The 24,055-nt window shown below is 37.2% G+C and overlaps 1 protein-coding gene across 2 annotated transcripts in view; it reads left to right on the top strand.

Annotated features, from left to right (window-relative positions):
- GLRA3 (glycine receptor alpha 3) overlaps positions 1-24,055 on the top strand; it is a 135,359-nt gene that overhangs the window by 56,052 nt on the left and 55,252 nt on the right. For both annotated transcript variants that reach the window (XM_036889135.2, XM_036889134.2), the window contains exons 4-5: positions 13,023-13,246; positions 22,973-23,055. In XM_036889135.2, coding sequence (XP_036745030.1) covers positions 13,023-13,246; positions 22,973-23,055 — 307 coding nt within the window. The remainder of the gene's footprint in view (positions 1-13,022; positions 13,247-22,972; positions 23,056-24,055) is intronic.

Genomic DNA, 24,055 nt, shown 5'->3' with positions numbered 1-24,055 from the left:
GACTTACATTGCAAGTCTGAATTTCTGTCTGCCTTCCTTTTACTATCAAAACAGAGAGGAAAAGGCAAACATTTCAAAGAAAAGAGGATAATACTACCTTCTTGAATTTCTGCGTGAGTTTAGCAGTCTCTTGCCTTGTAAAAGCTAAGTGGCTCTAAGATTCAGAATGCAATATACTTCTTGTAACTCTCTTTCTTTTCTGGGGCTTCTATTTCTTTTTAGAGCTAAATTGTTTGCCCTTGACAATTTTTAGTACTATAGCCTTTGTGGAATATGTTCTAAAACTTAATTAATTTTGACCAATTCAATACTCGAGCAAGCTTTAGAATTCTGATTCTTCACATTTCTTAAAATAGCTCATATTAAAAACACTGAACAATACACTCTTTTAGCCCCAGATTACATAGGGATGCTGGTCAATATGCCCGTGCCTGTTGAACCCCTGATTAAATTTTGGCTTGTCAGCTTCCTAATGAGGAGCATTTCTTAAAATTGTTAAGATATGTTATTCCTGCCTCTCTCTTAAAAATCCAATTGTTGAGTTATATTATGTTTGTCATACTTTGAAAAAAATTCTTAGTCTTACAAATACCATGCTAGGCCATTTCTAGCTAATGCTAATTATGTTGTGTGCTGAAAAAAAAAGAAAATTTAATTTATTTGGATTCTATGCTAAATAAAACTCAGAGATGATGAAATAGTCTATTACTTTTGAAGTTTCAGAACTCTTCTTCCTAGGGTTTGCACTAGAAGGATATGTGCATGTAGTTTTAAAGTAATACTTTCTTGAATTCAAAATACAGAATTCCCTTGCTGCATTGCCCTCCCCAGGTCTTTTCCTACACGATCATGTCTGGTGCTTTAGTGGGGATGGCTGGACATCTGGACTCAGATGGGATTTTTGATCAGAGGACCTACACGTGGCTCCTCCAAATTGATAAGCTTACCCGGAGTGTTTCAGAAGACAGGTTTGAAGAATCTGTGAGACCTCTTGGCCATCTCTGACATAATCTTCCTTCCGGTGACAAATAATTCACATTCTTCCAATATGCAACCTATACGCACCCCTTCCGAAAAACCCCAGCCTTATTGTCAAAACCCTCGCATTGTCTTGAAGTCTAGGCTCTTGCCGTCTCAATCAGGTCCAGGTATCAATCAGGCTACCAAAAGGCCAATCTTGATTATGCTTTCTCCTGATCAAAAGGTCTGTGGATACGAGAGACACGTTATCTGTTCCCCACGCAGTCACATGCAAAGTGCAAAGGTGAGGGAGGAATAGGGTAACTGCAGCAGACACTCCTGTTCAAACGGCCGTGTCGGGGGGAGCACCACCCCTCCTTGTAGTCACCAGGTCATAGCAATTCTAAAGTCTAGGCAAGCATGCCCCCCACGGCATGACTGGGCTCTTGGACCTGCCTTCTGAGTCATCCCTACCTTTCTATAAACAATGGACCATGTTTGCTCCTAAGGAGCCTTTTGATCCATTTCCTGCCCATAGGAATTGGAGCATCTTGCAAGCCCTTTGTGTTTTGTACTGTCCTTGTCCATTTTCATAGAAGCTGATGGTGCTTCTACTGGTCGAATTCTCCTACCATCTTTGTGGGCTTCCTGTACTTCCGTGTCTTGTACTGGGAGACCAGATTCTGCGGGATATTGCTCTGATGATTCTTAGAAATGCTTTACTCTAGTTCAGAAACTTTGTGAGGCAACTAACTTTTCAATCTTCTGAAGTATAAACAAGAGTTTCACAGCCTCACCCTTGAGGAGATCACACTCTGAGCTCATAAAAAAGTGAAGTGACATTTTCAAGATTCTGTCCGGCAAGTCTCCTCAGCACAGTGTAACCGGTCATTAGTTGCATTTTTGATTTCCTACACTAGTGGGATGACAGTGTTGTCAAACTTCCTGCCAGCACAACACAGGTGTGGGTTTTTTTCCTGTCTCCTAAGACCAGATTTCCTTCTCAACCTTTCAGCCATCACAGAAGTCTCCAGGGTCCTTCAAAGTCAACTGCACATGTCTGAAGATTTTTCCTTACTGCAGCACCTAACTCCATTTCAGTTATTGCTGCATAACAAACTACCTCCACACTTGGTGGCTTATAAAAACAAACATTTTATTATAGTTCATAATTTGGTAGGTCAGAGATTTGGGCAGGTTTCCTGGCCTTTTAACAGAAGTTATTCAGTGGGATTCAGCTTCTGGATGCGATAGTGCCTCGGAGCTCAGAACCTGCCACCAGGAAAGAGACCTTATATCGAGCAGTGACCGTGTATCAGGCTGTGAGAGCTCAAGGCCTGAATGAAAATCAGGGGGATTCAGTGTTTGTTTTTGTTCTATAAAATAGCACTGGTTAAGACATTTCATTTACTCTGTGTGTTCTCATCTGTTCAAATAATTTTCCTGTCATGAGAGTATTCAAGTTTATGCCAAACCCACACTAGGATTTTCATTTAATTAAACATGTAAGTCTTCGAGTTCACAAATTCAAATGGAAGGGCACACCCACAGGGAGACAAATGTTTTATGTAAAGTGAAAACACACAGAAATTTGGCAACTTATATTTTGCCTATGATGATACCCCATACCCAAATATCTTTAAACATGTAAGCATAATCCTAAATATCTGTTAATACAGAAATATTAGAATGCGTGGTGTTATCTTCCCAGGAAACCAAATGCCTAATGATTGATTGCATTTCCCTTTTAATTTGATTTTGGTAGGTTGCACATGTACTTTTAGGAGTAAATTGCAGACTTTTTAAGTGGCTGTTTCATTTGACAAAAAAGAGGCAAAATATTCAATCTGTTACTCTCAAGAACTATCCTAAATGAGGCTCTGCAATATTCAGTAATCGTTTCTAAAGGAAGTTAATTCCTCCACAACTTTCAAGAGCAGTTAAATAGCCTCCACACAATTTGTTGACCAATCTCCAAATCAATAAAGAGCTATTTTTTTTAAGATTTATCTGGATTGCTCAGAAGGAAAACTTCACCCCAAAAACAATATAATTTCATCTTGAATATTATTTCAAATCACTGAAACTTTTCCAAAGTGGAACGTTTTCCATATACCCAAACTGTCCCAATTCACAGTAAATAACATACAATATAAACCTGTAGGAATCAAAGATTCCCAAAAGACATAGATATTTTGTTCAGAGAAAACACTAAAAATTTTAATTGTGACCAAAATATAAAGACGTCATAATAAGCTTCAGTGTGGACAGCAATTTGAAAATATTGAAAATATTTATTGGGATAATTTATTTATGGGACCAGTTTTCCTAATGAGGGCACATGTAAAAACAAACAAAACAAAATTCTTTGCCAATAATATCTATTTTTTTTAATTAAACCATGTCATTTGTCAGATCCAAGCTGCTAGGTGTTCAAAGTTCATTAAAATTGTGAAGTGAAGTGTGAGCATTATCCCAAAACAATAGTTAACTTAAAGTAAAATTTTAAATATATGGGTACATAAGTAAAAACCTAAATATATTTAAACTGGGAACACTTAAGGTAAAGAAGCCTGGTTCCCATAATTTACTTACTGTGGTAATGTCTGATGCTACACAGGTTCAGAAAATCTCTTCTACAGCATTAGACCCTGACTGGTGGGGGGCAACTAGATGTTCTCTGTGTCAGATACTATCAAGAAAAATATTTGTAACGCAAGATGAGGCCATCAGTCCTTTACAAGATTAGATATATTCCTGAAAACTTACACACAAGGCAAATTTTAATCAGAAATTTTTCAATTCCAAATTATGTTTAAGGCAACTAGTTTTGCCTGGAAGCTAGTAAGCATTCGATTAACAATAGTTGTTATTTGCATTTCTTATGTTGATTGTGAATTGTGATTTTATATATTTATATGTATGTATCTACACATATATATGTATATATAGCATTCACTTCCAAAAACATTTATAACATTTATACCTTTAAAATTATATCACCTTGCATATAAATTCTCTCAATGAGACCCTTTAAGTTTCTCCACATTAAACAGATGGTCTCTATATCCTTACATATACACTTTGAAAACAGACATGTAATAAACCTTGGAAATATTTATGCTAAGTGAAAGGAGCCAGAAACCAATGCCACATAATAAGGTATGATTCCACTAATATGAAATATTCAGAGTAGTCACATTTCTGCAGAAAGAAAGTAGATTAGGGCTTGCCAAAATCTGGAGGGAAGAAGGAAGGGAAAGAGACTCCTTAATAGGCACAAGGATTCTTTCTGAGGTGAGGGAAGTTATTTGAAAACTAGATAGTGGTGATGGTTACACAATACGGTGAATGTACTAAATGTCACTAAATGGTAAGTGTTATATGTATGTATTTGACCACAATTTAAAGAAAAAAACCCACAGATAATAAAATATAACACAGTTTACATCAGACATTCAAAGAAACACATGGGTTGAAAGGCTTTCAGAGAATTATGATTTTATAGTGCTATTATCCATCCTTTAAAAGTGTGAAGTGTCTCTCAACTCTCCTCAGAAAAGTTCTCTTCCTGTTAGTGGGTTTTGGGAATGTCTTGTTTGATTTGAGGGAGCTTTTATAGCGTTGACTGACAATAGGATGTTCTGAAGAACAAATAGTTCATTTTCCAAAAGACTTATCTCTTTAGGATCCCAGTCATATATTCCAGTAGAACAATCATTAATAAGGACTATGTGTAAATGGAATTATGTTCATTTTAACATGCAAATCCCATGATGAACATTAAATAGAAATAAAATCAAACAAGTGAGCCCATTTTATGTTGGATATAAATTGATAAATGTTTTGGATCATGAATAGAAGTAGTGACAGAATTTCCATGTCTGCCTTGCCCACACCAGGAGAAGCATAATGTGACATGGAGTGAACAGAAGTTGAGGGACTGATTTGGACGGAAGTAAGAGGCAGGAAAGGGTGCCATTTCTTCCCCAGCTGCAGGTTTGTTGGCACAGCTCGCTGTGCAGGAGAGACCGCGTTCTACCCGCTGTCTGCAGCCCGGCTCCTGAGACCTCCAAGAAAACCATTCACAGACAAGGAGGAAGTGCATAGAATGCAAGACGTGTGCACTCAAGGCAGAAGGGCATTGCTCAAAACGTGGAATCTTCTGGAACACTGCTATGAGCAGGTGACGCAGAGAACAACCTACTCCTTATAACCAGAGAACGACATAAATTACTATTTTTCATTGAAAGGAAGTAGCTACTGAAACTCCCGGCTCTGCTCAAGTCTTTGAGGTTGGGGGCATCCCCAAACGCAGTGGACTGTGTTAGTTGGGATAAATCTCTATCAGCTTCGGGAAGAATATTCCCAGGGCTAAGTGGATCTCTCCAGAAACTTGGAGGGCAAGCCCTGAGCTGCGCTCTAAGTGAACAGCCTCTTACCGCTTTGGCCAGGGCTTTAATTTTTCAATCTTGCTATGATCTGAATGTTTGTGCTCCCTCCAAGATGAAATCCTAGCCCCTGGAAAAGTGATATTTAGGTGCCTAAGTCAGGAGAGGGCCCTCCTGAATGGGATTAAAGCCCTCAGAAAGAGCCCCCCGAAAAGTCCTCCACCCCTTCCGCCTCCTAAGCAGGCAGTGAGAAGCCTGCCACTCACAAGAGGACCCTCATCCCCATGCTGCCCCCCTCATCTCAGACCTCCAGCCCCCAGAACTGTGAGAAATAAATGTTTATTGTTTCTAAGCCACCCATTTGTGGTATTTTGTTACAGCAGCCAAAACGGACTAGATTGACCCTATATTCCAACAGAGTTTACCGGGTGAGACATAAAGGGTGTTGACTCCACACACCAGCGTTCTGATCGATCTTGATAAATGACATGAATTCTAATATTAACATTTCCTTTAAATACTGTTATTATAAGAAAAAAGCATCCCACATTCTGAGAAATAGGGATTGACTTTGTTTCTATTTCAGTTTCTACATATTTTTGAGAGTTTAATATTATTTTAATTTCACTTCCATTCTTGGGAATCCTTTACTTTATGTCTCCCCAATTGGTACCTAATTAGGGCTCCTTAAAAAAAGTTCCTGATTTTTAAAAATACTTCTGCCCTTTTCTAGAGAATAATGAAACATACGGGTAATGAAGAAATCAACGGGAGATTGGAAATAACCTTTCTGAGCCCCGAAATAGTTCTCACAAAATGGCTTGTCTCCCTGTTGGTTCGGTGACCGGGGCCTGAAAGGCGCTTCCCGCTGGGCTGTCACCTCAGGGCCAGCGGCCCCAGATGACCACCCGCCCGGGACGGGGCCGTGGAGCAGCTGCACACGACGTTCGGAGCAGTCACCCCAACCCTGGGCGTTGGTGGGCTGCGCTCTGCCGCGTGGGAACCTGTGTGGGGTGCAACTTGAGGGCGAGGAAGTCCTATAAAACGGAACCAGCAGGATGTCTGGTGGGGGCTTTGCACTTTGTCCTTATTTTTTTGTGAAAGGAAAACTCTTTTCCGATCCTTCAGAATTAGCGAGAGTCTCTGATTAGGAGCTCCTAAAAAACGGATGCTCATTTATTCAAGTCGGGACTATTTTTCAGCTCTTTAGTCTTGTCAGATTCTTTGGGCAGCTGTCTTGTATGTGCCTTAACACACCTATTGAGTCGCTAATTTCAACCATTATATTTTTATTGTAATTATTGTTATTTTCTCTGATTATTTTTCACATATCCCTGGTCATGGCCGATTCCTATTGCTGATTTTATTTTTTATTTCTTTAAATGTATTTTACATGTTTATTATATATTCTTGATAGGGTATTTCCACAGACGTCCCCGTCTGCTCAGGTCTGCTTGCTTTTGTCTTCAGTAAATTACTGTTGTTACGAGTTCATAGTTGTTGTAACTTAATCCACGACGTTCCTCCTTGAGGGCCTCAATGGCTCATTTTTTTCCACCTTGTTGTGGCCTAGAATTCCATGTCTGGATCTAGCCACTGCATTTGCTCACCGTCTCTGTGGATCTCTTTGACTTTGCCTGTTAGCCTTTTAGTCTTTGAAGAATCTCCTTATACACTTCTAAGACTGCTATGCTTCTTTAAAGTATATATTTTTTATGTTTCCAGAAAATAATATGCAAGTAGGTCCCCTCTGTGCATCTAGTCTATCATTCTGCTGGAAGCACAAGTACATTTTTGTAAATACGCTTCTCATTGGTATGTATTTTTAAATATCTATGTATCTATAAGTATATATCTACAAACATAGATATATAACTCTATAAAATGTCTCTGTATATAGATACTACATATCTCTATCTAATCAAAGATATCTATGTTTCCATATGTCTATAATATATAGATGTATGGAATCTATATGTATCTGTAATATCTATATTATCTACTTTATATATATAACACCAAGTCTTTAAGACTTTTTTCTCACCTTTTTTTTTTTTTAAATAAGACTAACGTCAGGTAAAACTCAGTGAAGTTGTTATTTTCATAGTATACTCCCTCCAGGCACCCAGCCTTTATCCATGTGTGTTCCATTCTCTTTCTGCATCTGGACCGCTCGCCCCCAGGTGGCAGCCATAATTCAATTTTACAACCCTCTGCACGTTGCCTGCTACAATAAAAGGTGTTCAATAAATAGGAAATGAGGGAAACAATAAATGATAATATGAAAATTCAGCCAAATGCCTGTATTAATCCTACACAAATACAGTGATGACAGGATTTGAGTCCAAATAGTGCACCAGACATGTTTTGTTGCATCTCCAGGGTTTGGCCGCTGATTTATTTTCATTATCACATCCAAGCCCTATTAGACCTTCCTCAGGACGTCCACATATAAGTGCCTCCAACCAGCACTTATAATGGGGGAAGATAAGTATCTGTTTACAGTGTATCTTCCACAAGATGATCAATTTGACAGCAGGGGTTATCTTTCAGTATTGTACCATTGGCATTAACCTAAATTCCAGACTGACAATATGTCATAAACATTCATTGAATGTTTCAATGAATCTAAATAACTTTAATTTAGATTCAGTGAATCTAAATAAATTTTAGAATAACATTGGTCTTTTAATATTTTTAATTTGAAAAAATTCTGTTGAATTCTTGGTTAAACAACTAAAACTATATTCACTAAATCAAATTATAAAAAAGAACTAGAATCACCAGTTTAGATGAAAATCTTTGCAATCAATTGGAAAGCATTGAAGTTGTTTAGAAAGCATATTTGGTGATAATATTTATTTTGTGCTATTTCATGGTGATTATTTGTATAATATTTTAAAAGCATTTTTAAGAACTGTTCTCTTCTGATAATAATATGCCTGGCATATTCATTTTTAGAAATACTTATACCCCTAATTCTTGGTAAGATTTATTGAGACATAAAGCAAAAATATCTCTAGTTGTTGAAAATAAATAAACACATTCAAGTTTCTTGCAAATTGCATAATTCATATTCCCTAGACCCTAATCAGTCAAATGAAAAATTACTTGTACAAGAAAAATGCATCATATTTTTTCAGTGAGAATCACCTGCATGCATCACCAACATAGAAATTCGGCAGCCAGTCCTAAGGAGACAGGGCATGCGTGCATGTGGGGGTCAGGGCAGGGAAAGACAGAGACATAGAGACAGACACGGAAAATAAAGGGGAGGAAAGGTGTGAGAAATAGGAAGGCAGGGAGAGAAGGAAGGGCAGAGGGGAGAAGGTCGCTCCATTAGAAATTGCCTGAAAACACCAGGTAATTTAACAACCAATTGAACTATGGGCCAAAGAGAAGCACTTAACTTTCTTTATTAGCCTTAGATTATTTTTCTCTAGTTTTTAAAAACTGGCCATTTCAGTTAGTTTGTAACAGTCCTAAACTTCCCTATGCAGCAAAAGATGAGCTCTATCCTATGTCATTTTAGCTGATATACTGGGTTGTGCTTTTTACTAAATTTGGTCTTCCTCCAGGGTGCCTCTTACAGATAAATGGCAACCTGCCCCTATAAAATTTAATCTGAGAACACAAGTATAGTGCTTGTAATTTCCCATCTATAGCCCCCAAATTCCTTAACAAAAAAGAAAAAGAAAACATAAATCACATAAACCCAGAATCTTTGCATTAGTTGTAAAATGTTTGGTTTGCATACAAAGCCATCTCGAATGGAAGCATATCGTACAGGCACATATCCAATAAAACTCTGAAACCAAATCTCCTGGGCCTGGATTATGGCTCCGCCACTTATTAGCTCTGTAATCTTTTGAAGTTACTTAACATATCTTTGTTCCATTGTCCACATCAGTAAAACTAGGCACATACTAACCCCTGCCTCATAGTTTGCTGTGAGTTTTTCATGAAGCACCTGGCATAATGTCTGATACAAAATGAAATGTGAGCAGCCATATTTATGATTACGGAAAAGCCTTATACACACAAGCAGATTATGTACATTCATGTTTGTATGCGTGTATATATAAAGAGAAGGGAAGAGCAATTGAATAAATATAGAAAATGTAGGAATATGTACATGCTGAAATATAACGGTAATACAAAGTTAATGATAAATTTAACTTAATCATCCTAATTCTGCAAATTTTCCACATGATATCATTCACTGGATTTTAACATTTGGATTATCTGTCCCGAATTCTTATATGGCAAATGAAAATGTCCCTAGTACTTCAAAAGCTAATTTATAAACAGAAAATAAAACCAAATTTCTGTTGAATATGGCTTCAGTTTTGAGGGTCTAAAAGTTACTGTTTAATGAGTGGGCTCCCTGTGGATGGGCTCGATACTCACACAGCCCTCTTGGAGGAGGCACTGTTGTAATCATCCGATTTTACAGAAGGAAAAAAGACCCAGGGAGATGAGAAAACTGTTCATTGTGAGAGCTGAAATTTGATCCCAAGAAAATTTACTTCTGGGCCTGGTATATTGCAATATTTGTCTAATTGTATTCTTATTTTTTTGTACCTCACATATTGGGTCAGGAAATGCAGTGTAGGTTTGCTATTTACTATGCGTCATACAGAATTTAAGCTACCTTTTAATGGATACCTCTTATCAAAACCAAACATAATTATGTGATTTTTACTTTATCAAAATATTTTCTTATATATTATTTAATAGTGTGTCATTCTATTCTTATAAAATAAAAATAATAAACTTTGACTTCTAAAATGTCAAAATCATTTTTTCTACATTATATTATTTTCTATATCATACAATATTAATAATATACTGATTAGTATTAACATATATTTAGAAATAATTATTATCATGTAACATGCAAAAATTATGAAAAAATAAAATTAACTTCTGAAGGGTTTGTAAAGTATATATCACCACGAAAGGAGAGAAAGAATCGCTAATGTCTCCATCATAAACTTTTTTGATTCCATATGTGAGTCAATTCAACTGCCTCATAGTACTTAGGAATGAACTAGATTTTAGAAATATAAATATTAATTTCACTCTGAATATGTGATAGCTGATATTTATTAGTATCTTTTTTTTTTTCTTACATATAACCTTTCTACATTTTCACTTTTATAGCAGAACAACCCAGGTGAACGGGGACAATTCCATGAATAAGCAATTGGTCTTTCTTCTGTGTGTGGTCAAGGAATGACTGAATTTTTGAACTGGCTTTAGTGAGTCCGTTCTACCTGGACCAGCATTGCTGAATACATGTCCATTAGCTTCTCTTTTGCAAGGCTGTTTCTTTCTTTCATCCATGGATTTTTATTATAGGCAAGTTATTTCAGATGGAGTTACAGGACCCCTTTCAGGGTGGTATTGTGTGAGTGTGGTATGTTATTTGCCCTTGACTTTGCACATTTTCACAAATGATTACGATTCAAAAATAATGAATAGAATTGGTTGCTGGGTACACATGGGATACATTGGCTGTGAGGACTCAGCCTTAAACGTTTATTTTCGAAATGCTAAAGTTGGCTGTCTAAGGGAAGCTTCCCTGCACAATGTTTATTTGTAGGCAGGTCAGAACCCAAACTCCCAGCACTATTTAAACCTAAGTTTCTAGGTTTTCAGGAGATAGTTATTTTTGAGTTTCGCCTGGACCTTGGCTCTAAATTAAAGACCTAAATGCATTAGAAAACAAAGATGTTTCTGGTTATTCACAGAAGAGCACAGTGGATATAGGATAACGTTTGGCATTGGTGACAGGTGACAGTCGATTTTTTCTTTGTGTGATTTAAAAACAGAAACTGAAGGATACTTGATGTCTTTTTTTAGCTCATTCTTGGAGCAAGAAGTGTTCCTGGAAGACCTGAGATTGTGTTTATTAAGTTTATCACAAAACCAATAACATAAGAATAAGGAGATTCAACCAACTTTTTTCACATATCCTGTAGATTAAAGTACTTTTATCTTAGGCTCACTGTGCGAAACAAGTGCAGAGTGTTCTGAATCGACAAATTAGTTACAGCGTAATACGACTTAAAAATATATATGTATCTTAAGAATCAGTCGGAAGGGAGATTCTTTGCCAGACAGTTGTTTTCCTGGCAGGTGTTATAACTTGCTTTGTGTCAGCCTTCGACAGGCAGGGCAGAGAGAGGCCCACTTGGTCCAGCCCCCCGACTCTGGTGGCCAGTAGGGCTAAGGCACAAACCGCCCAGCAGCAGGAATACAGGACCTGCCTGCAGCCAAGGAGCAGTCCCGGCACTCTGGACGCTAGCCGAGGAGAGGGAGCCCGGTCCTTGGCTGGCAGAAGCTTGTTCATGTATCCCCATTTGCAGGTTCTCCAGATCCTCGTGGCTGGGGGAGATTTCCGTATTATTGTGAGCTTGGCGGTAGGTAAAAAGCTGAAGTGAACACTGCTTCCTTGGCACTTTGGAAGATACATGGGGCATCTAGCAAGGAGAAAAAATGTTACCTGGCGTGTAACCTCAGTTGCAGTTAGAAGACAGGAGTCTGTGGGCCTAGGTAATGATCAAGGGAACATACAGATTTGTAACATTTGCTACAAACTCTGAGTTTGACAGACTTACAAGATAAGCAGTCTACCTGGTCTGATACTGTGGAAGGGTTCTTTGTGACTGCTTAGGTACTATGTTCTGATGACTTGGTGATTTGGTGTTCAAGGAATGAAATAGATGAAACAGATACAACGGATGAAAACTGGTTTTCAGTTTCTTTAAATATCTCCAGACTTGGCGATTTTCCATGGAAATGAAACTTTCATAAATGTTCATGTTACTAATGCTTATAATGAAGTCTACATGTTTAATGTATTTGCTCATTTCAAAAACCTAAGGGGAAACTGTATTTATAAAGTCTTAGATAGTGCTTATATTAATATACTGTATACAAATGCCACATATATATCCAGATATCAATCTTTGTCATTCTATATATTAGTCCAGAAATTATGAGCAAGAATTTGGCTGAAATCATTGACTTGTCCCCATTTTAACATAACTATGAGAGGTCTCATTAGGAAATCTTATTAACTAAGTCTTAAAGGAACAACAATGTTCCTTTATGATACTTTTATTATTCTAAAATCACCTTTTATTTTTCCCTTATGACCTATTTTATAGGACTAACGTGGTATATTAAACATGAGGAAATGTGTCTTCATTATAAAGTAATATGGTCATTTTAATAAAACAGACAGCTTTCAAGAAAATTCCCTAAATGCATTCTGGATGCTGTTGGGTATCTACTAAAAGAGATGTTTCTAGAAAATAAATGCGAACTAAAAATATTTTACTCCAAGTGTCTAATAGTGATCCAATATTTTATTTGGAATAATCAGGAGAGTAAGATTTGAATGGAACAGCAAAATATAAGCATGATGAAATGTTACTCTTCTGTGATCTTTCCTTTGGAGGCACACAGACACTAAACACATGGGCAAAGCTTCAGAACGAAAATGACTTTCTTCAGTAGGAGGGAGGGGTGATTATGGGATGTGGAAAGCTCGCAAGGACGCCAATGACCTTCATTGTAATTCGGAGGCTCAAAGAATTGGGTGTAAGAGTCTAAGTTTTTTAAAGCATGTTTTTTCCTTTTTTTTTTCTTTTATTATAGGATTACAGAGTGAACATCTTTCTTCGTCAGAAATGGAATGATCCCCGCCTGGCATATAGTGAATATCCTGACGACTCTTTAGACCTAGATCCTTCCATGCTGGACTCCATTTGGAAACCCGATTTGTTCTTCGCCAATGAAAAGGGTGCCAACTTTCATGAAGTTACTACAGACAACAAATTGTTAAGAATTTTCAAGAATGGAAATGTTCTTTATTCAATAAGGTGAGTCATAGTCTGAAGGTCCTGATGTCAGTGAAATAGAATGTTTTGTTTTTGTTTTTAGTGAGTGTTTTGAAAGTTTTGAGTAAGTCCTCTCATTGTTTCACTTAATTTTCTGTCACAGACCACTTTCTAAATATGTCTCATCATGATAACAAGCCCAAATTCCAGATCCAGGAACTGAGTGGGTTATTCTTAGAAATCCACTTTTATATCCAGTAGCCCAAGTTCTTAACATCAACCAAAATGGGGGGAGGGGCTTAAAGGTAAATTGAAAGGTTGCTGAATCATACATTGTGACTATATTTTTATGCACACATTCTTTAAATATTTATAGGCAAATAAATATTTAGATTTGCTTGTCTGGGATCCATTCTCCATAAATTATTTTTCAGATGTATGTATTTTTTTAGATCTGCTTGAGCATGTCTGTTTATCCTTCAGAAAATATCCTATTTACATTTTAGTTATTTAGAATACATTTATCAGAAGATGATGTGTCTTTGTAAAACTGATATCAAAACAAAACAATAATGACACCAAAACATAAACACTAGTAATAAAATTTTTGACAGTTAAACTTTAGAACTCACTCAACTTTGGCTGTTCCTTAAATATCAAACAGGTATAAATTTAATAAATAGGTACATAAGAGTGATATACTTGTGAATTTGTGTCACACTTGGAAAATATTGTAAAATAAAATGATTATCTTAAATCCTCCATAATTATTTTCTTCAGGTAGTTCAATTATAAAAAAATGAAAAAAATGGAAGTCAGGACCAGAATTTGTCATACTGCTTAGGAGAGAGAGAATAAACTATTGATAACAACAGTAACTGTTTCAAAAATATTTGTACCACTCATAACATGTTTTAAAAGGTATTGAGGTTAATCCTGAGGCTTTAGTCTGAATATTAATTCCTTGCATTTTAAGTTAATTTAAGTTAGGAAGTCCTCAAACTGAATGAGAAAAGACAGTCCACAGATGCCAGCATCATGTGTGACAGGATATTAGAATAATATGACCAAGACTTTAAAGTGGACATCATAACAAGGTGTCCGTGAGCGATTACAAATATGCTTGAAATAAATGAACAAACAGAAAGCCTCAGCAAAGAATTAGAAGATGTAAGTAAGGTGGAACCAAATGAAAATATTGGAACTGGAAGATACAAAAACTAAAATAAAAAGCTAGTGGACAGGCCCAACAGAGAGGACAGAGGAAAGAATCAGTGAACTGCAAGATAGAATAATAAAAATCACCCACTCTGAATAACAGAGAAATAATAGATGGGGGGAGGCAGGGTGGCGAACGGCCTCAGCGACCTGTGGTAAAATAACAGAAGGTCTAACAGTATTGTCATCAGAGTTGTAGGGTGGAGAGGGGCAATGGGGTGTAGAAATAAAAAAGAAAAGAAAACCCAAAGGGATTTATGGCAGAAATTTTTGTAAATTTTGCAAAAGGTGTAACTTTACGATTCACAAAGTTGAATGAGATCCTACGATGCTCATACTGAGTCACTTCACATCATAAACTTCTGAAAACTATATAAAAATCCTAAAGGCATCTGGAGAATAACAACACCTCAGCTATAAAGGGAAAGCAATTGGAATCAGAGCAGATTTCTCATCAGAAATCACGGAGGCCAGAAGAAGTGACACGTATTTCTCAAGTACTGGATGAAAGGAACTGTGATCCTAGGATTTTGTACCCAGTGAAAATGCCCTTCAGGAATGAAGGGGAAATGAGAACATTCTTGGATAAAGGGAAGCTAAGAGAATTTGTCACAAGGAGTCCTGAAACTATGAAGATTTTCTAAATAGAAGGAAGTAATCAAAAAGGAACATGGGAGCACCAAGAAGGAAGGGAGGGAACAGTAAAAAAATATCGGTAAATGCAGTAGGCTCAGTAGGCTTCTCATCTTGAGTTTTCTAAATTGCATTTGCTGAGGCAAAAATCATAACATTGATGTGGGGGGAAATGAGACGTAAAAAATTTAAAAATCACTTTTTTATAAACATATTGTCAGAAACTAATATTTAGTGTTGTCTAATCTTTTTGTGGGCATAAGACTTCATATTAACTGGGGAGGTGAAATTTTGTTAGGATATATAAAATATAAAATATATTTAGCCACAGACTCAGGAATTCGACAGCTAGGAATTTACAGAATTTATGTGATGTGTATGTAAGATACATGTTCAAAGGTGCCCAGTGTCCCACTGAAATAGCAACAAAAGAAAAATCCCTATATAGTCATTGATAAGAATAAGGCAGAACACAATGATAGCCCCATATCATGAAATACCCTGCTTGAAATAGACCTACATATATTTATAAGGAAAAGGCTCCAAAATATGTTTAAGAGATATGCTTTATGTTTGCTTTCATATATATAAGCATAACTATGTACGTAAAAATATACATGAGTCTAAACCAATACAAGAAATTCAGAATGATGCCCAACAGCAGGTTGAGAACAACCAACTAGGGAAATGACCTGGAAAATGGACATGGTTAGGAGTAAAGGTGAAGTGCGGATTTTCCTTTATGTACATTTATACTGTTTGAGTTTTTCAGCATGAGTTACATATTACTTATGAATTAAATACATATATTTTAAGTGATAGAGGCTCTTAACTTGAGGTCATGACCCTTGACTCCTCTGTTTTGTGGATTCATGATGAACATCAGGGGATCCACGACAGGGTGCAAATGAAGCAAGTTGAATTCTTTTTCTGCTAATTTGAAAATTAACTTTGTGAAAGGTACGATTTATTTTTAATTATAAGGCCCTGTTTCATTTCAGACCCATTTGGGGTGCATAGGTTGCAAGAATATATCCACAAGGTAGCGTGGAATAGTCATTTCACAAAGTTATAAGATTCAGAATATTTCCATCGATTGAACCGAACTACTGTGTGTGTGTGTGTGTGTGTGTGTGTGTGTGTGTGTGTGTGTGTGTGTGTATCCTATGGTTATGGATCTTTAGTTGTTTATATCAAGTTATTGTCATTGGAAAACAGTGCCATCCATTATGAATTGCTCACATTTCTACTATTTTGAGAAAAGTCATGGAGTAATTCAAATCGCATCTTTTGTCTTTCGGTATGAATTCAGATGAAACAGGTGAGGTCTCTGGGCCTCCAGTTTTTGTTTGCTATATCCTGGCTTACATGATCAAAGATGAAGTTCATGTTTTGTGAGTTGTTTTTGGAAATCTCACAGCACTTTGAAATCTTCAAATGGCAAACAGTTTCTCTTTTAACAAAAGTTGTACTAGGACAAAAAATCACATTCAATTTACAAATGGAGCATCTGTGATGCTTCGTGAGAGATCTGGCTTCCCTGCTTTGTAAAGCGCGAGCAGAATGCCCTGGCCAACCCACCCACTGGACTCTCCCACTTATCTGTAGTGCCTCCTCCAACCCACTAAAACAAACTAAGTCATAAAAGGGGCATTGACACACAAGAAGATAAAAGTAATGGGAAAAAAGACAGCAACCGATGAATCATGACCACATATTTTAGGAAACTTGAAAATAAGTGCATGTGTGAAAATTGATTTAACAGACACAGACAGCAAAACCTACAACCAAAGTGGGGGGAGCCAAAAGGAAGAAAATAATAATATCCTCAAACTTTTAGAAATTTGAGGCAGTGAGGACTTCAGAAAAGGGGCTAGAAAAGAGATGAGAGAGCAAGAATTGATATAAATGTGTGTGAGCCTTCCACTCCAGATTTTCTTGTCCATGTCCTTCAGACTAGGGACCACCTTTGAGCTCCTGAACCGGGTAGAAAGCAGGTGAACAGGACACCGTACAGAGTTCTGCCAAGAACTTCAAGAGGAGGGACTTATAGGCACAGCTGGTGTCTATTGTGACGCATCACACCAAGAAAGTGAGGATTACATTAGTTCTGCACACCAAGCAGTCATACCCTTGTTCTCCCTAAGATCCTGAGAGCCAGACCCAAAGCTGCTTTCACGGAACAGTGGTCAGAAGAATACACCTCTGAAGACGCTCACTTGCCAAGAGAAAACAGCTACAGAGTGACTGACGATCAGGGCACCACCAGAGGCAGATCTGGGCGTCCACACGGCCACCGGACAGCGAAGGCCATCACTCTGTCAGTGGGGACTCTGTGCTGCTAAGGGGGCTCCGTACTTGTTAGTGTCTCATTCTTAAATTTAAACAGCTACTTGAGAACATCCTGTGATATTAACAATAATCTAAAGAGAAGCAGAGGCGAGAAGAAACATGCAGAGAAAATGAAGGAGGAAAGAGAAGAAAAATAAAGATATGAAAAGCATTGAGTCAAGACAAAATGCAGAGAGGGGAGCCCATGGAGAAAAGTCTCTGGCCAGATGAGACCACAACATGCATGAAATGGATACTTTTAGGGAAGGAGAAGTGGAGCCACTCCAAGCATGAAAAGAGAAAACAGGAAACCAAAGTGGAGTACAAAGATCAGAATATTTGGGAGATGGAGTGAAGAAGTCTCCCGAGAAGGAGATTCAAGATATAACGAAACAGAAAATAAAAGAAAGGATTTCAAAATCAGAACATCAATCCAGAGGTCCAATAGCTCACTAGAAAGGCAGAAGAGAGAGAGAGAAAAAAAGAAATTTCCATGAAAGTAAGGAATTGATAGATTATCTGCTGTGTTTAAGCATTGAGAGGAACTTTGTAGCTCTGACGGGTAGTGCGTTGAATTTGGACTAATAGTATGGAATAGACACTGAAGTGATTGTTAAAATGACACAGTTATTAACACTAGGGAAAACAAAATGACATACAAGAGCTGCAGTTACGGCAGACCACTTGGCTTAACCAGGAACATGACATGCTCTTAAGATGTAAATGCTGAATATTGAATTCACCATGAATGTTTATATAACTGAATTTTGGGCATTACTGGAGAGTTAAGTGTACATGGAATGTAGTAAAAGGAAATAAATTATTATTTTCCCTTACAGGAAATTAATAGATAATTTCACAAATGTTAAAAATCAAACACGATATTAAGGCAACCTAGATATATGTATGAAATTGTAGACAAATATCTAAAGAAAGGCTGCCTCTGAGAAGTTAGAATGAAACTGGGGTTAGGGAAGGGTAGGATAAAGGTACGACTGTGTTTTATGTGCTTTATATAACTTGTCAAACTTTTAAATGATATCCATGAATTATATTGACAACTTTTAAATGAAATATTTTTCAAGTGAGAATTTTGGAGCCAGACACATGACTCCAGATTGTCAAGTTTGGGATTTGATTTTATGTTACTTATAAAGTTAGCTTATTACTTATTTTATGGGCACTGACTGCAGACATAGGACTTCTGGGTCAGAGACAAAGGAATTTATTCCTCACCTCAAGCAAACAATGGAAGCATCAGTACATCTGTGTAACCTCCATTGTCTGCAAGTCTCATCGGAAGAATACACTGGGCCTGGATGGATACAACACACACCTTGTGTCTGTGTCATGGCTGTGGATCCCCCAGTTTGGGCAATCACTCTTTTATAGCAAGCTGTAAGCAAGCCTTCTCTTTGTCCAGGGGAACAGCATGATCTCATCTCTCAAAACTAGCAGCTACATAAATACCCCTGAGAAATGGCTCAAGTAAAAGAATATTCAGGGGCTATGCTCTTGGTATACCCAAAAAAAGGTGTACCAAGACACAGACAAGGCTGGAGGGAGACTGTCCCAGCCCACATCCCAGCTCTGTGATTCACTAGCTGTGATGTGGAGCAGGTTTCTCTGCTTGTGAAGGCTCATTTTTCTCATATGTGATAGTGAGAATACTAATTACCCTGAGCCTGAAAAAATATATATAAAGCACCTAGCATAGTGCCAAGCATACAATAGGCACTAAATTTGTCATTTATTGTCTTTCAAAATAGACAAAAAAAACAACTTTTGCTTTTGCAGATTTGGGTATTTTCCAGAATCCATAAATAAGCACTGTATGGCCTCCTGCAAGTTCTTGATCTGTCTAAGCCCCAGTTTCACTACTTGTAAAATGGGGATGGTAATATCCACATCACGAGATCATGGAAGTACATCATGGACAGTTAACATTACCCACTGATTACTTCACCAATACTGCTGGTACATACCGATACGTCCAACTCTGCTACTTATATTAAAACCAATTAAAAGGAAGAAATTTTATATAGAAAATGTTACCATGACTTGTCAAAGCTTATAACACAATTTGAACTTCTATTTAAGCTAAGTACAATCACTTCCTTTTTAGCTGTGAAAAGAATTAGTTTCTTGTACGATGTATTTAGTTTTTTGAACATTGACAGGCATTAATTTTCAAATAGAAAAAGCAAACTTAACCAGTAGATGCTTTTTTAAGATGACATTTATTTAGGGGTTATCAATTTACAAGACCATAGTATATATGCTGTGAGAAGAATTTTGCACATGTGTGATTATGTATATTTTCTGAAGAGTCCCTTAGCTGTTATCGGCTTCCTAAAGGGCACATCAAGAGTACTGAGACTGGTGGATGGGTTGATTAACTTTATGATCATTTCTAAAATCAAATGATGACAAAACTCTCAGTTAGAATACTATTTACAATCTTCCTTCTAGTCCTCCAACAATTCAGTCTCTCCTGATAGTTATTTACTCTTTATCAAATCATTCATAACAAAACATCAAATCACTCGAGTAAATATAGAAAGTCTATGAGAAATTTCTCATATTTTCTAAAATTTAATTACATTTATCTGATTTCTTTTGGGTGAATCATTTATAAAGTATATCACTTCTCATGTTACAGAAATATAAATTTTAAAAGTCTATTAATCAAAGAATTCATTTTCATGGAAAATGTTTCAATGCATTTTAAAAGCAGTGTACTTAAATATTTAAGACATAGAACCTAAAGCCATGCTTCCTGAGTTGCAAATTCTGCTCCACCAGTTCCTGCTTTGCAATGTCGGGTGAGTTAACCTCTCAGCTTCCTGGTCCCTAAAACAGGGATGATATAGTTTACCTGTCTTGTAAGTCTGTAGTTAGAAGCAAGTGAGTAGAGATATATACGAAGTATTTATACCGCATAATAAGTACAATAGGTGTATTGCTTATTATGATAATACAGATAATATTTCAAAGCTGATAAGAGGCCATTGCTCTTATAACACTAAATTTAGAAATTCTTGGAACTAATATAAATGCTTAGTATTTGCATGAAGAGCCTAAAATGGAGTCAGAAAACATTTTTTAATACTTTATTAACAGTTAAGGTAGACACCACACTCTAGGCAATGCTTATTCAAAAGCAGGTCATACCTTAATTTTAATGAGATCAACTGTTTGTCTCAGACTGTAGCCATCTTTTCTAATATTACTACTTTGTGAAGCCAAGACTTCCTAAGAGAAAATAAAAAACACCACATCCTGTTTATATGTCTTGTCTCAGAAAAAGAACTTGGTGTCCTCTCTTACAGAAGAAGATATTCATTTCCAAAAACAGTAGAATGTGATTAATTGCCTTTTGATTTAGTTTTCTTTTGATGTGGTCAGGACCCATCTTTAATTTATTTTTAATGTTTTGATGAAGGAATTCAGTATCACACCCACCAAGCTGACACATTTTTCATCCATATGCTGTTTAAGAAGCAATTGTATTTATTGTACCTTAAACAAAAAAGAAAGAGAGCCAATAAGTTGGTGTTTTTCAGGATGTGATTTATGACAGAAGGTCTACTGTGTTTTTCTTTGCCAAATAATTCCTTTCAAGCACCTTTAAAAAAAAAGAATTATGTAATGTCTCTCAGTTTATGCCAGAAAAATAAGCAGGATATGAATTTGACATCTCATGCCTGGTGAGAGCCTGGAAAGATTGTGAGAATGCTATTTACTTCCATACAAAAGGTCACAGAATTAATCGTCCAAGACAGCTTTCGTAAATGGGTGTCCAGAGAGCCTTGGACGTTTGAAAAACTGATGTGTGTACATTCAAAGTGTACTTGTGCACACACTTCTAATAAATCCTTTTATAAGAGAAAGAACATTGTGTCCACCTGATTTTACCATTGCCTTTTCAAGAGAGAACTTTGTAAATCTACAAGCTAATACGTACAGGATCACTTAACCTACCTGGGCCAAGAGAAATGGAGTGAAGAATGAAGTAGAATCCATTCCATAGAACGAAGTCTCTGAGTCACTTCATTGTGCTCATAGCCTCTGACTTGATGACTTGCCTCCTGATCTCATGTAACTCTTATAAATCCAGCAACTTCCTATATGTCCGTTTATGTCTCTCAAATTGTGTTAATTAGACTGCACCAAGGGCATTCTTTGTCGAATATACACCATTATAACTTTATGTCTGTGGTCTACATAAAAATGCCATTTCAGAGAATGTAGTTACATTTAGTGGAGCTGAGGATTATTTTTTCTTAAAATTTAAATAGGTTTTATATGTGATTTAATTCAGTCCCCTTTGTGCCTATCTTATAAAATGACGGGGAGAGAAAGGTGGGAAAGTCTGGGGTGGTGGAATGTACTAATAATCCCTAAAAAAAGATTATTTATTGAATGTTTACCATGTCATTAATGTGTATGAACTCAGATGTTGTTCACATCTCTCATGAATAAGTATTATTAGTGTTTTCACTTTGGAGGTGACAAAACTGAAACCCAGTGAAGAGAGGTGACCTACCCATGGTCACCAAGTTTAGGTAAATGGACCCTCCTGAAGTGCTCACTGGTGCCCTGACGTTCAGTGGGGGTCCTTTCCATAAAGGGGCTGGCTAGAGAGTTCTCAGGAAAGAACTTTGAAGAAACCTGGGTGTCTTCAGATCTGGGGCTCTTTTTCTCAGGTCTACAAACTACAAATTCTTGGTAATCCATGAAGATAGCTCAGTAATATAATTTTCTTTAAAAAATTCAAGAGTGATGAGTTATCTGGAATGCCAACAGGCAAATACTTTCTGAAAGGGGGAGAAAAATGGGTGGAAAGCTAGATGTGTGCCAACCAGGTCATCTCACTTTGTGCGAAGCCAAGTAAGTTCGGGGAGCGTGGAGTCGCATCCCACACCTTCCGGAGGGCTGTTTCCTGACGCCCGCGAGACCTGGCGGAAGGCCCTCGTCCCGCAGCAGAGAACCCCACGCTGCTACCTGGACTTTGGAGTCCTCCACGTTCAGTTTCTCTTCCCTCTGCTGAGTACTGCTGGGTGTTCGCTGACAGCTTCCGCAGTGGAGTCTCTGTAGTTCTGCAAAGACGGCTGAACGTGGCCACGCAGGGCGGCTTCTCTGTGCTCTGCCTCGCCGGTCCCCCGAATACACACCCCTCCTCTCAGTGTGGTTCATGTGATTTGGGGAAAGTACGTCCTTTGAAATTTGATATTAACTTTATAGAATCCACTCCGGAATTTCTTTTTTTTTAGGGTTTCTTCTGGAAATACAGATGTCTTTTAGACATCTGCAGCCCCCTGTAAAGAAAAATAAATAAATAATAAGTGTGATCAGATGTTTAGACCTACAGCTTTATTCCCCACCCCCCCCAAAAAGATGTGTGCGGATGTATATATGAAACAGCTGTTTCATAGTAAATAACACACAAAGCTGGAGAAAATTTTATTTGAATAGATGTTAGTCACTACCAAAGCAACATGTTTTCCAGTTGTACCCTGAACAAGAGAATATTAATAAGTATCCTAAGTTATTTAAAAAAATAATTACTTTGAATTCTTTCAGGCTGACATTAACACTCTCCTGTCCAATGGATCTCAAGAATTTCCCAATGGATGTACAAACATGTATAATGCAACTGGAAAGTTGTAAGTACAGACAACTTACTCTTTCTGAATACTTTGACAAATGTAGCAGATGTATATTTTAGTGGATTACATATAGATAATTTATTTTGCAATTGTCTTTGTCAGATACTTACTATATAGGCATGTTATTTTTCACCAGGTATTGAAAGCACATAGCTTGAAAAACAATTATATGTCTCTTTACACAAATTATCAAAGGTTAAAAAGATGTAATCATTAAAACCAAAGTACTGTTTTTTTAGGAAGAGTTGTCTTTGTTGTATTTTCAAAAATATATGTGGTTTTGGGAGGAGATTTCCGTTGCTCTACTCACGCCGCCATCTTGGCTCTAGTGAAAGTACTGTTTTTTTTTGAATACCTGCTATAGATGAAGCATTTTGCATATATTTTTCTCAAACTCACCACAAAGGTATTGTTATGTCCGCGTTTCTCCATGTGGAAATGCTCCCATTTGAGCACCTGAATATTGTATTCCAGTTTGTGGAGATGCTAATACAAACCATCTGGGTCCAAAATCTACACTCACTCTGAACCCTTCAGCTACTATTTATTCAGCATGTACTCTGCTGGTATGTGAATGTGTGCTACCTTAAGAAAAAAGAAATTTCCCACACTTTATCAGAGATGTATCCACTCTTACAGGCATTTATTTAAATTTCTTCTTTCAAAGTGGATCCATGCTCACCATTGATTAATAATAGCATATGAAAACTTGAGGTCTTTCTGTGTCTCTGGACTTAACCTGTAAGATCCACACGACTTTAACTGGTTTGCAGCATTTAACGCCATCCAAAAAGTAAGCATGATGCATTGTTTTTCCCGTGGTACCGTGTTATGTCAAAAGATATACTCGGGGAAATGTGGAAGGTGGGCCGTCAGAGTTGCAGGCCTGAGGCAGTGTTTACAGTGCAGGAAGCTGCCACTAGATGGCGCGCCGGCCTCGTGGGGGAAAGTCCATCCTGCATTTGGCTTCTTGTAACGTTACAAAGTGATAAAAGTC

This window comes from Manis pentadactyla, chromosome 1, assembly GCF_030020395.1.
Source record: "Manis pentadactyla isolate mManPen7 chromosome 1, mManPen7.hap1, whole genome shotgun sequence".
Lineage (NCBI taxonomy): Eukaryota > Metazoa > Chordata > Mammalia > Pholidota > Manidae > Manis > Manis pentadactyla.
This window is presented reverse-complemented; position numbering and strand designations above follow the sequence as displayed.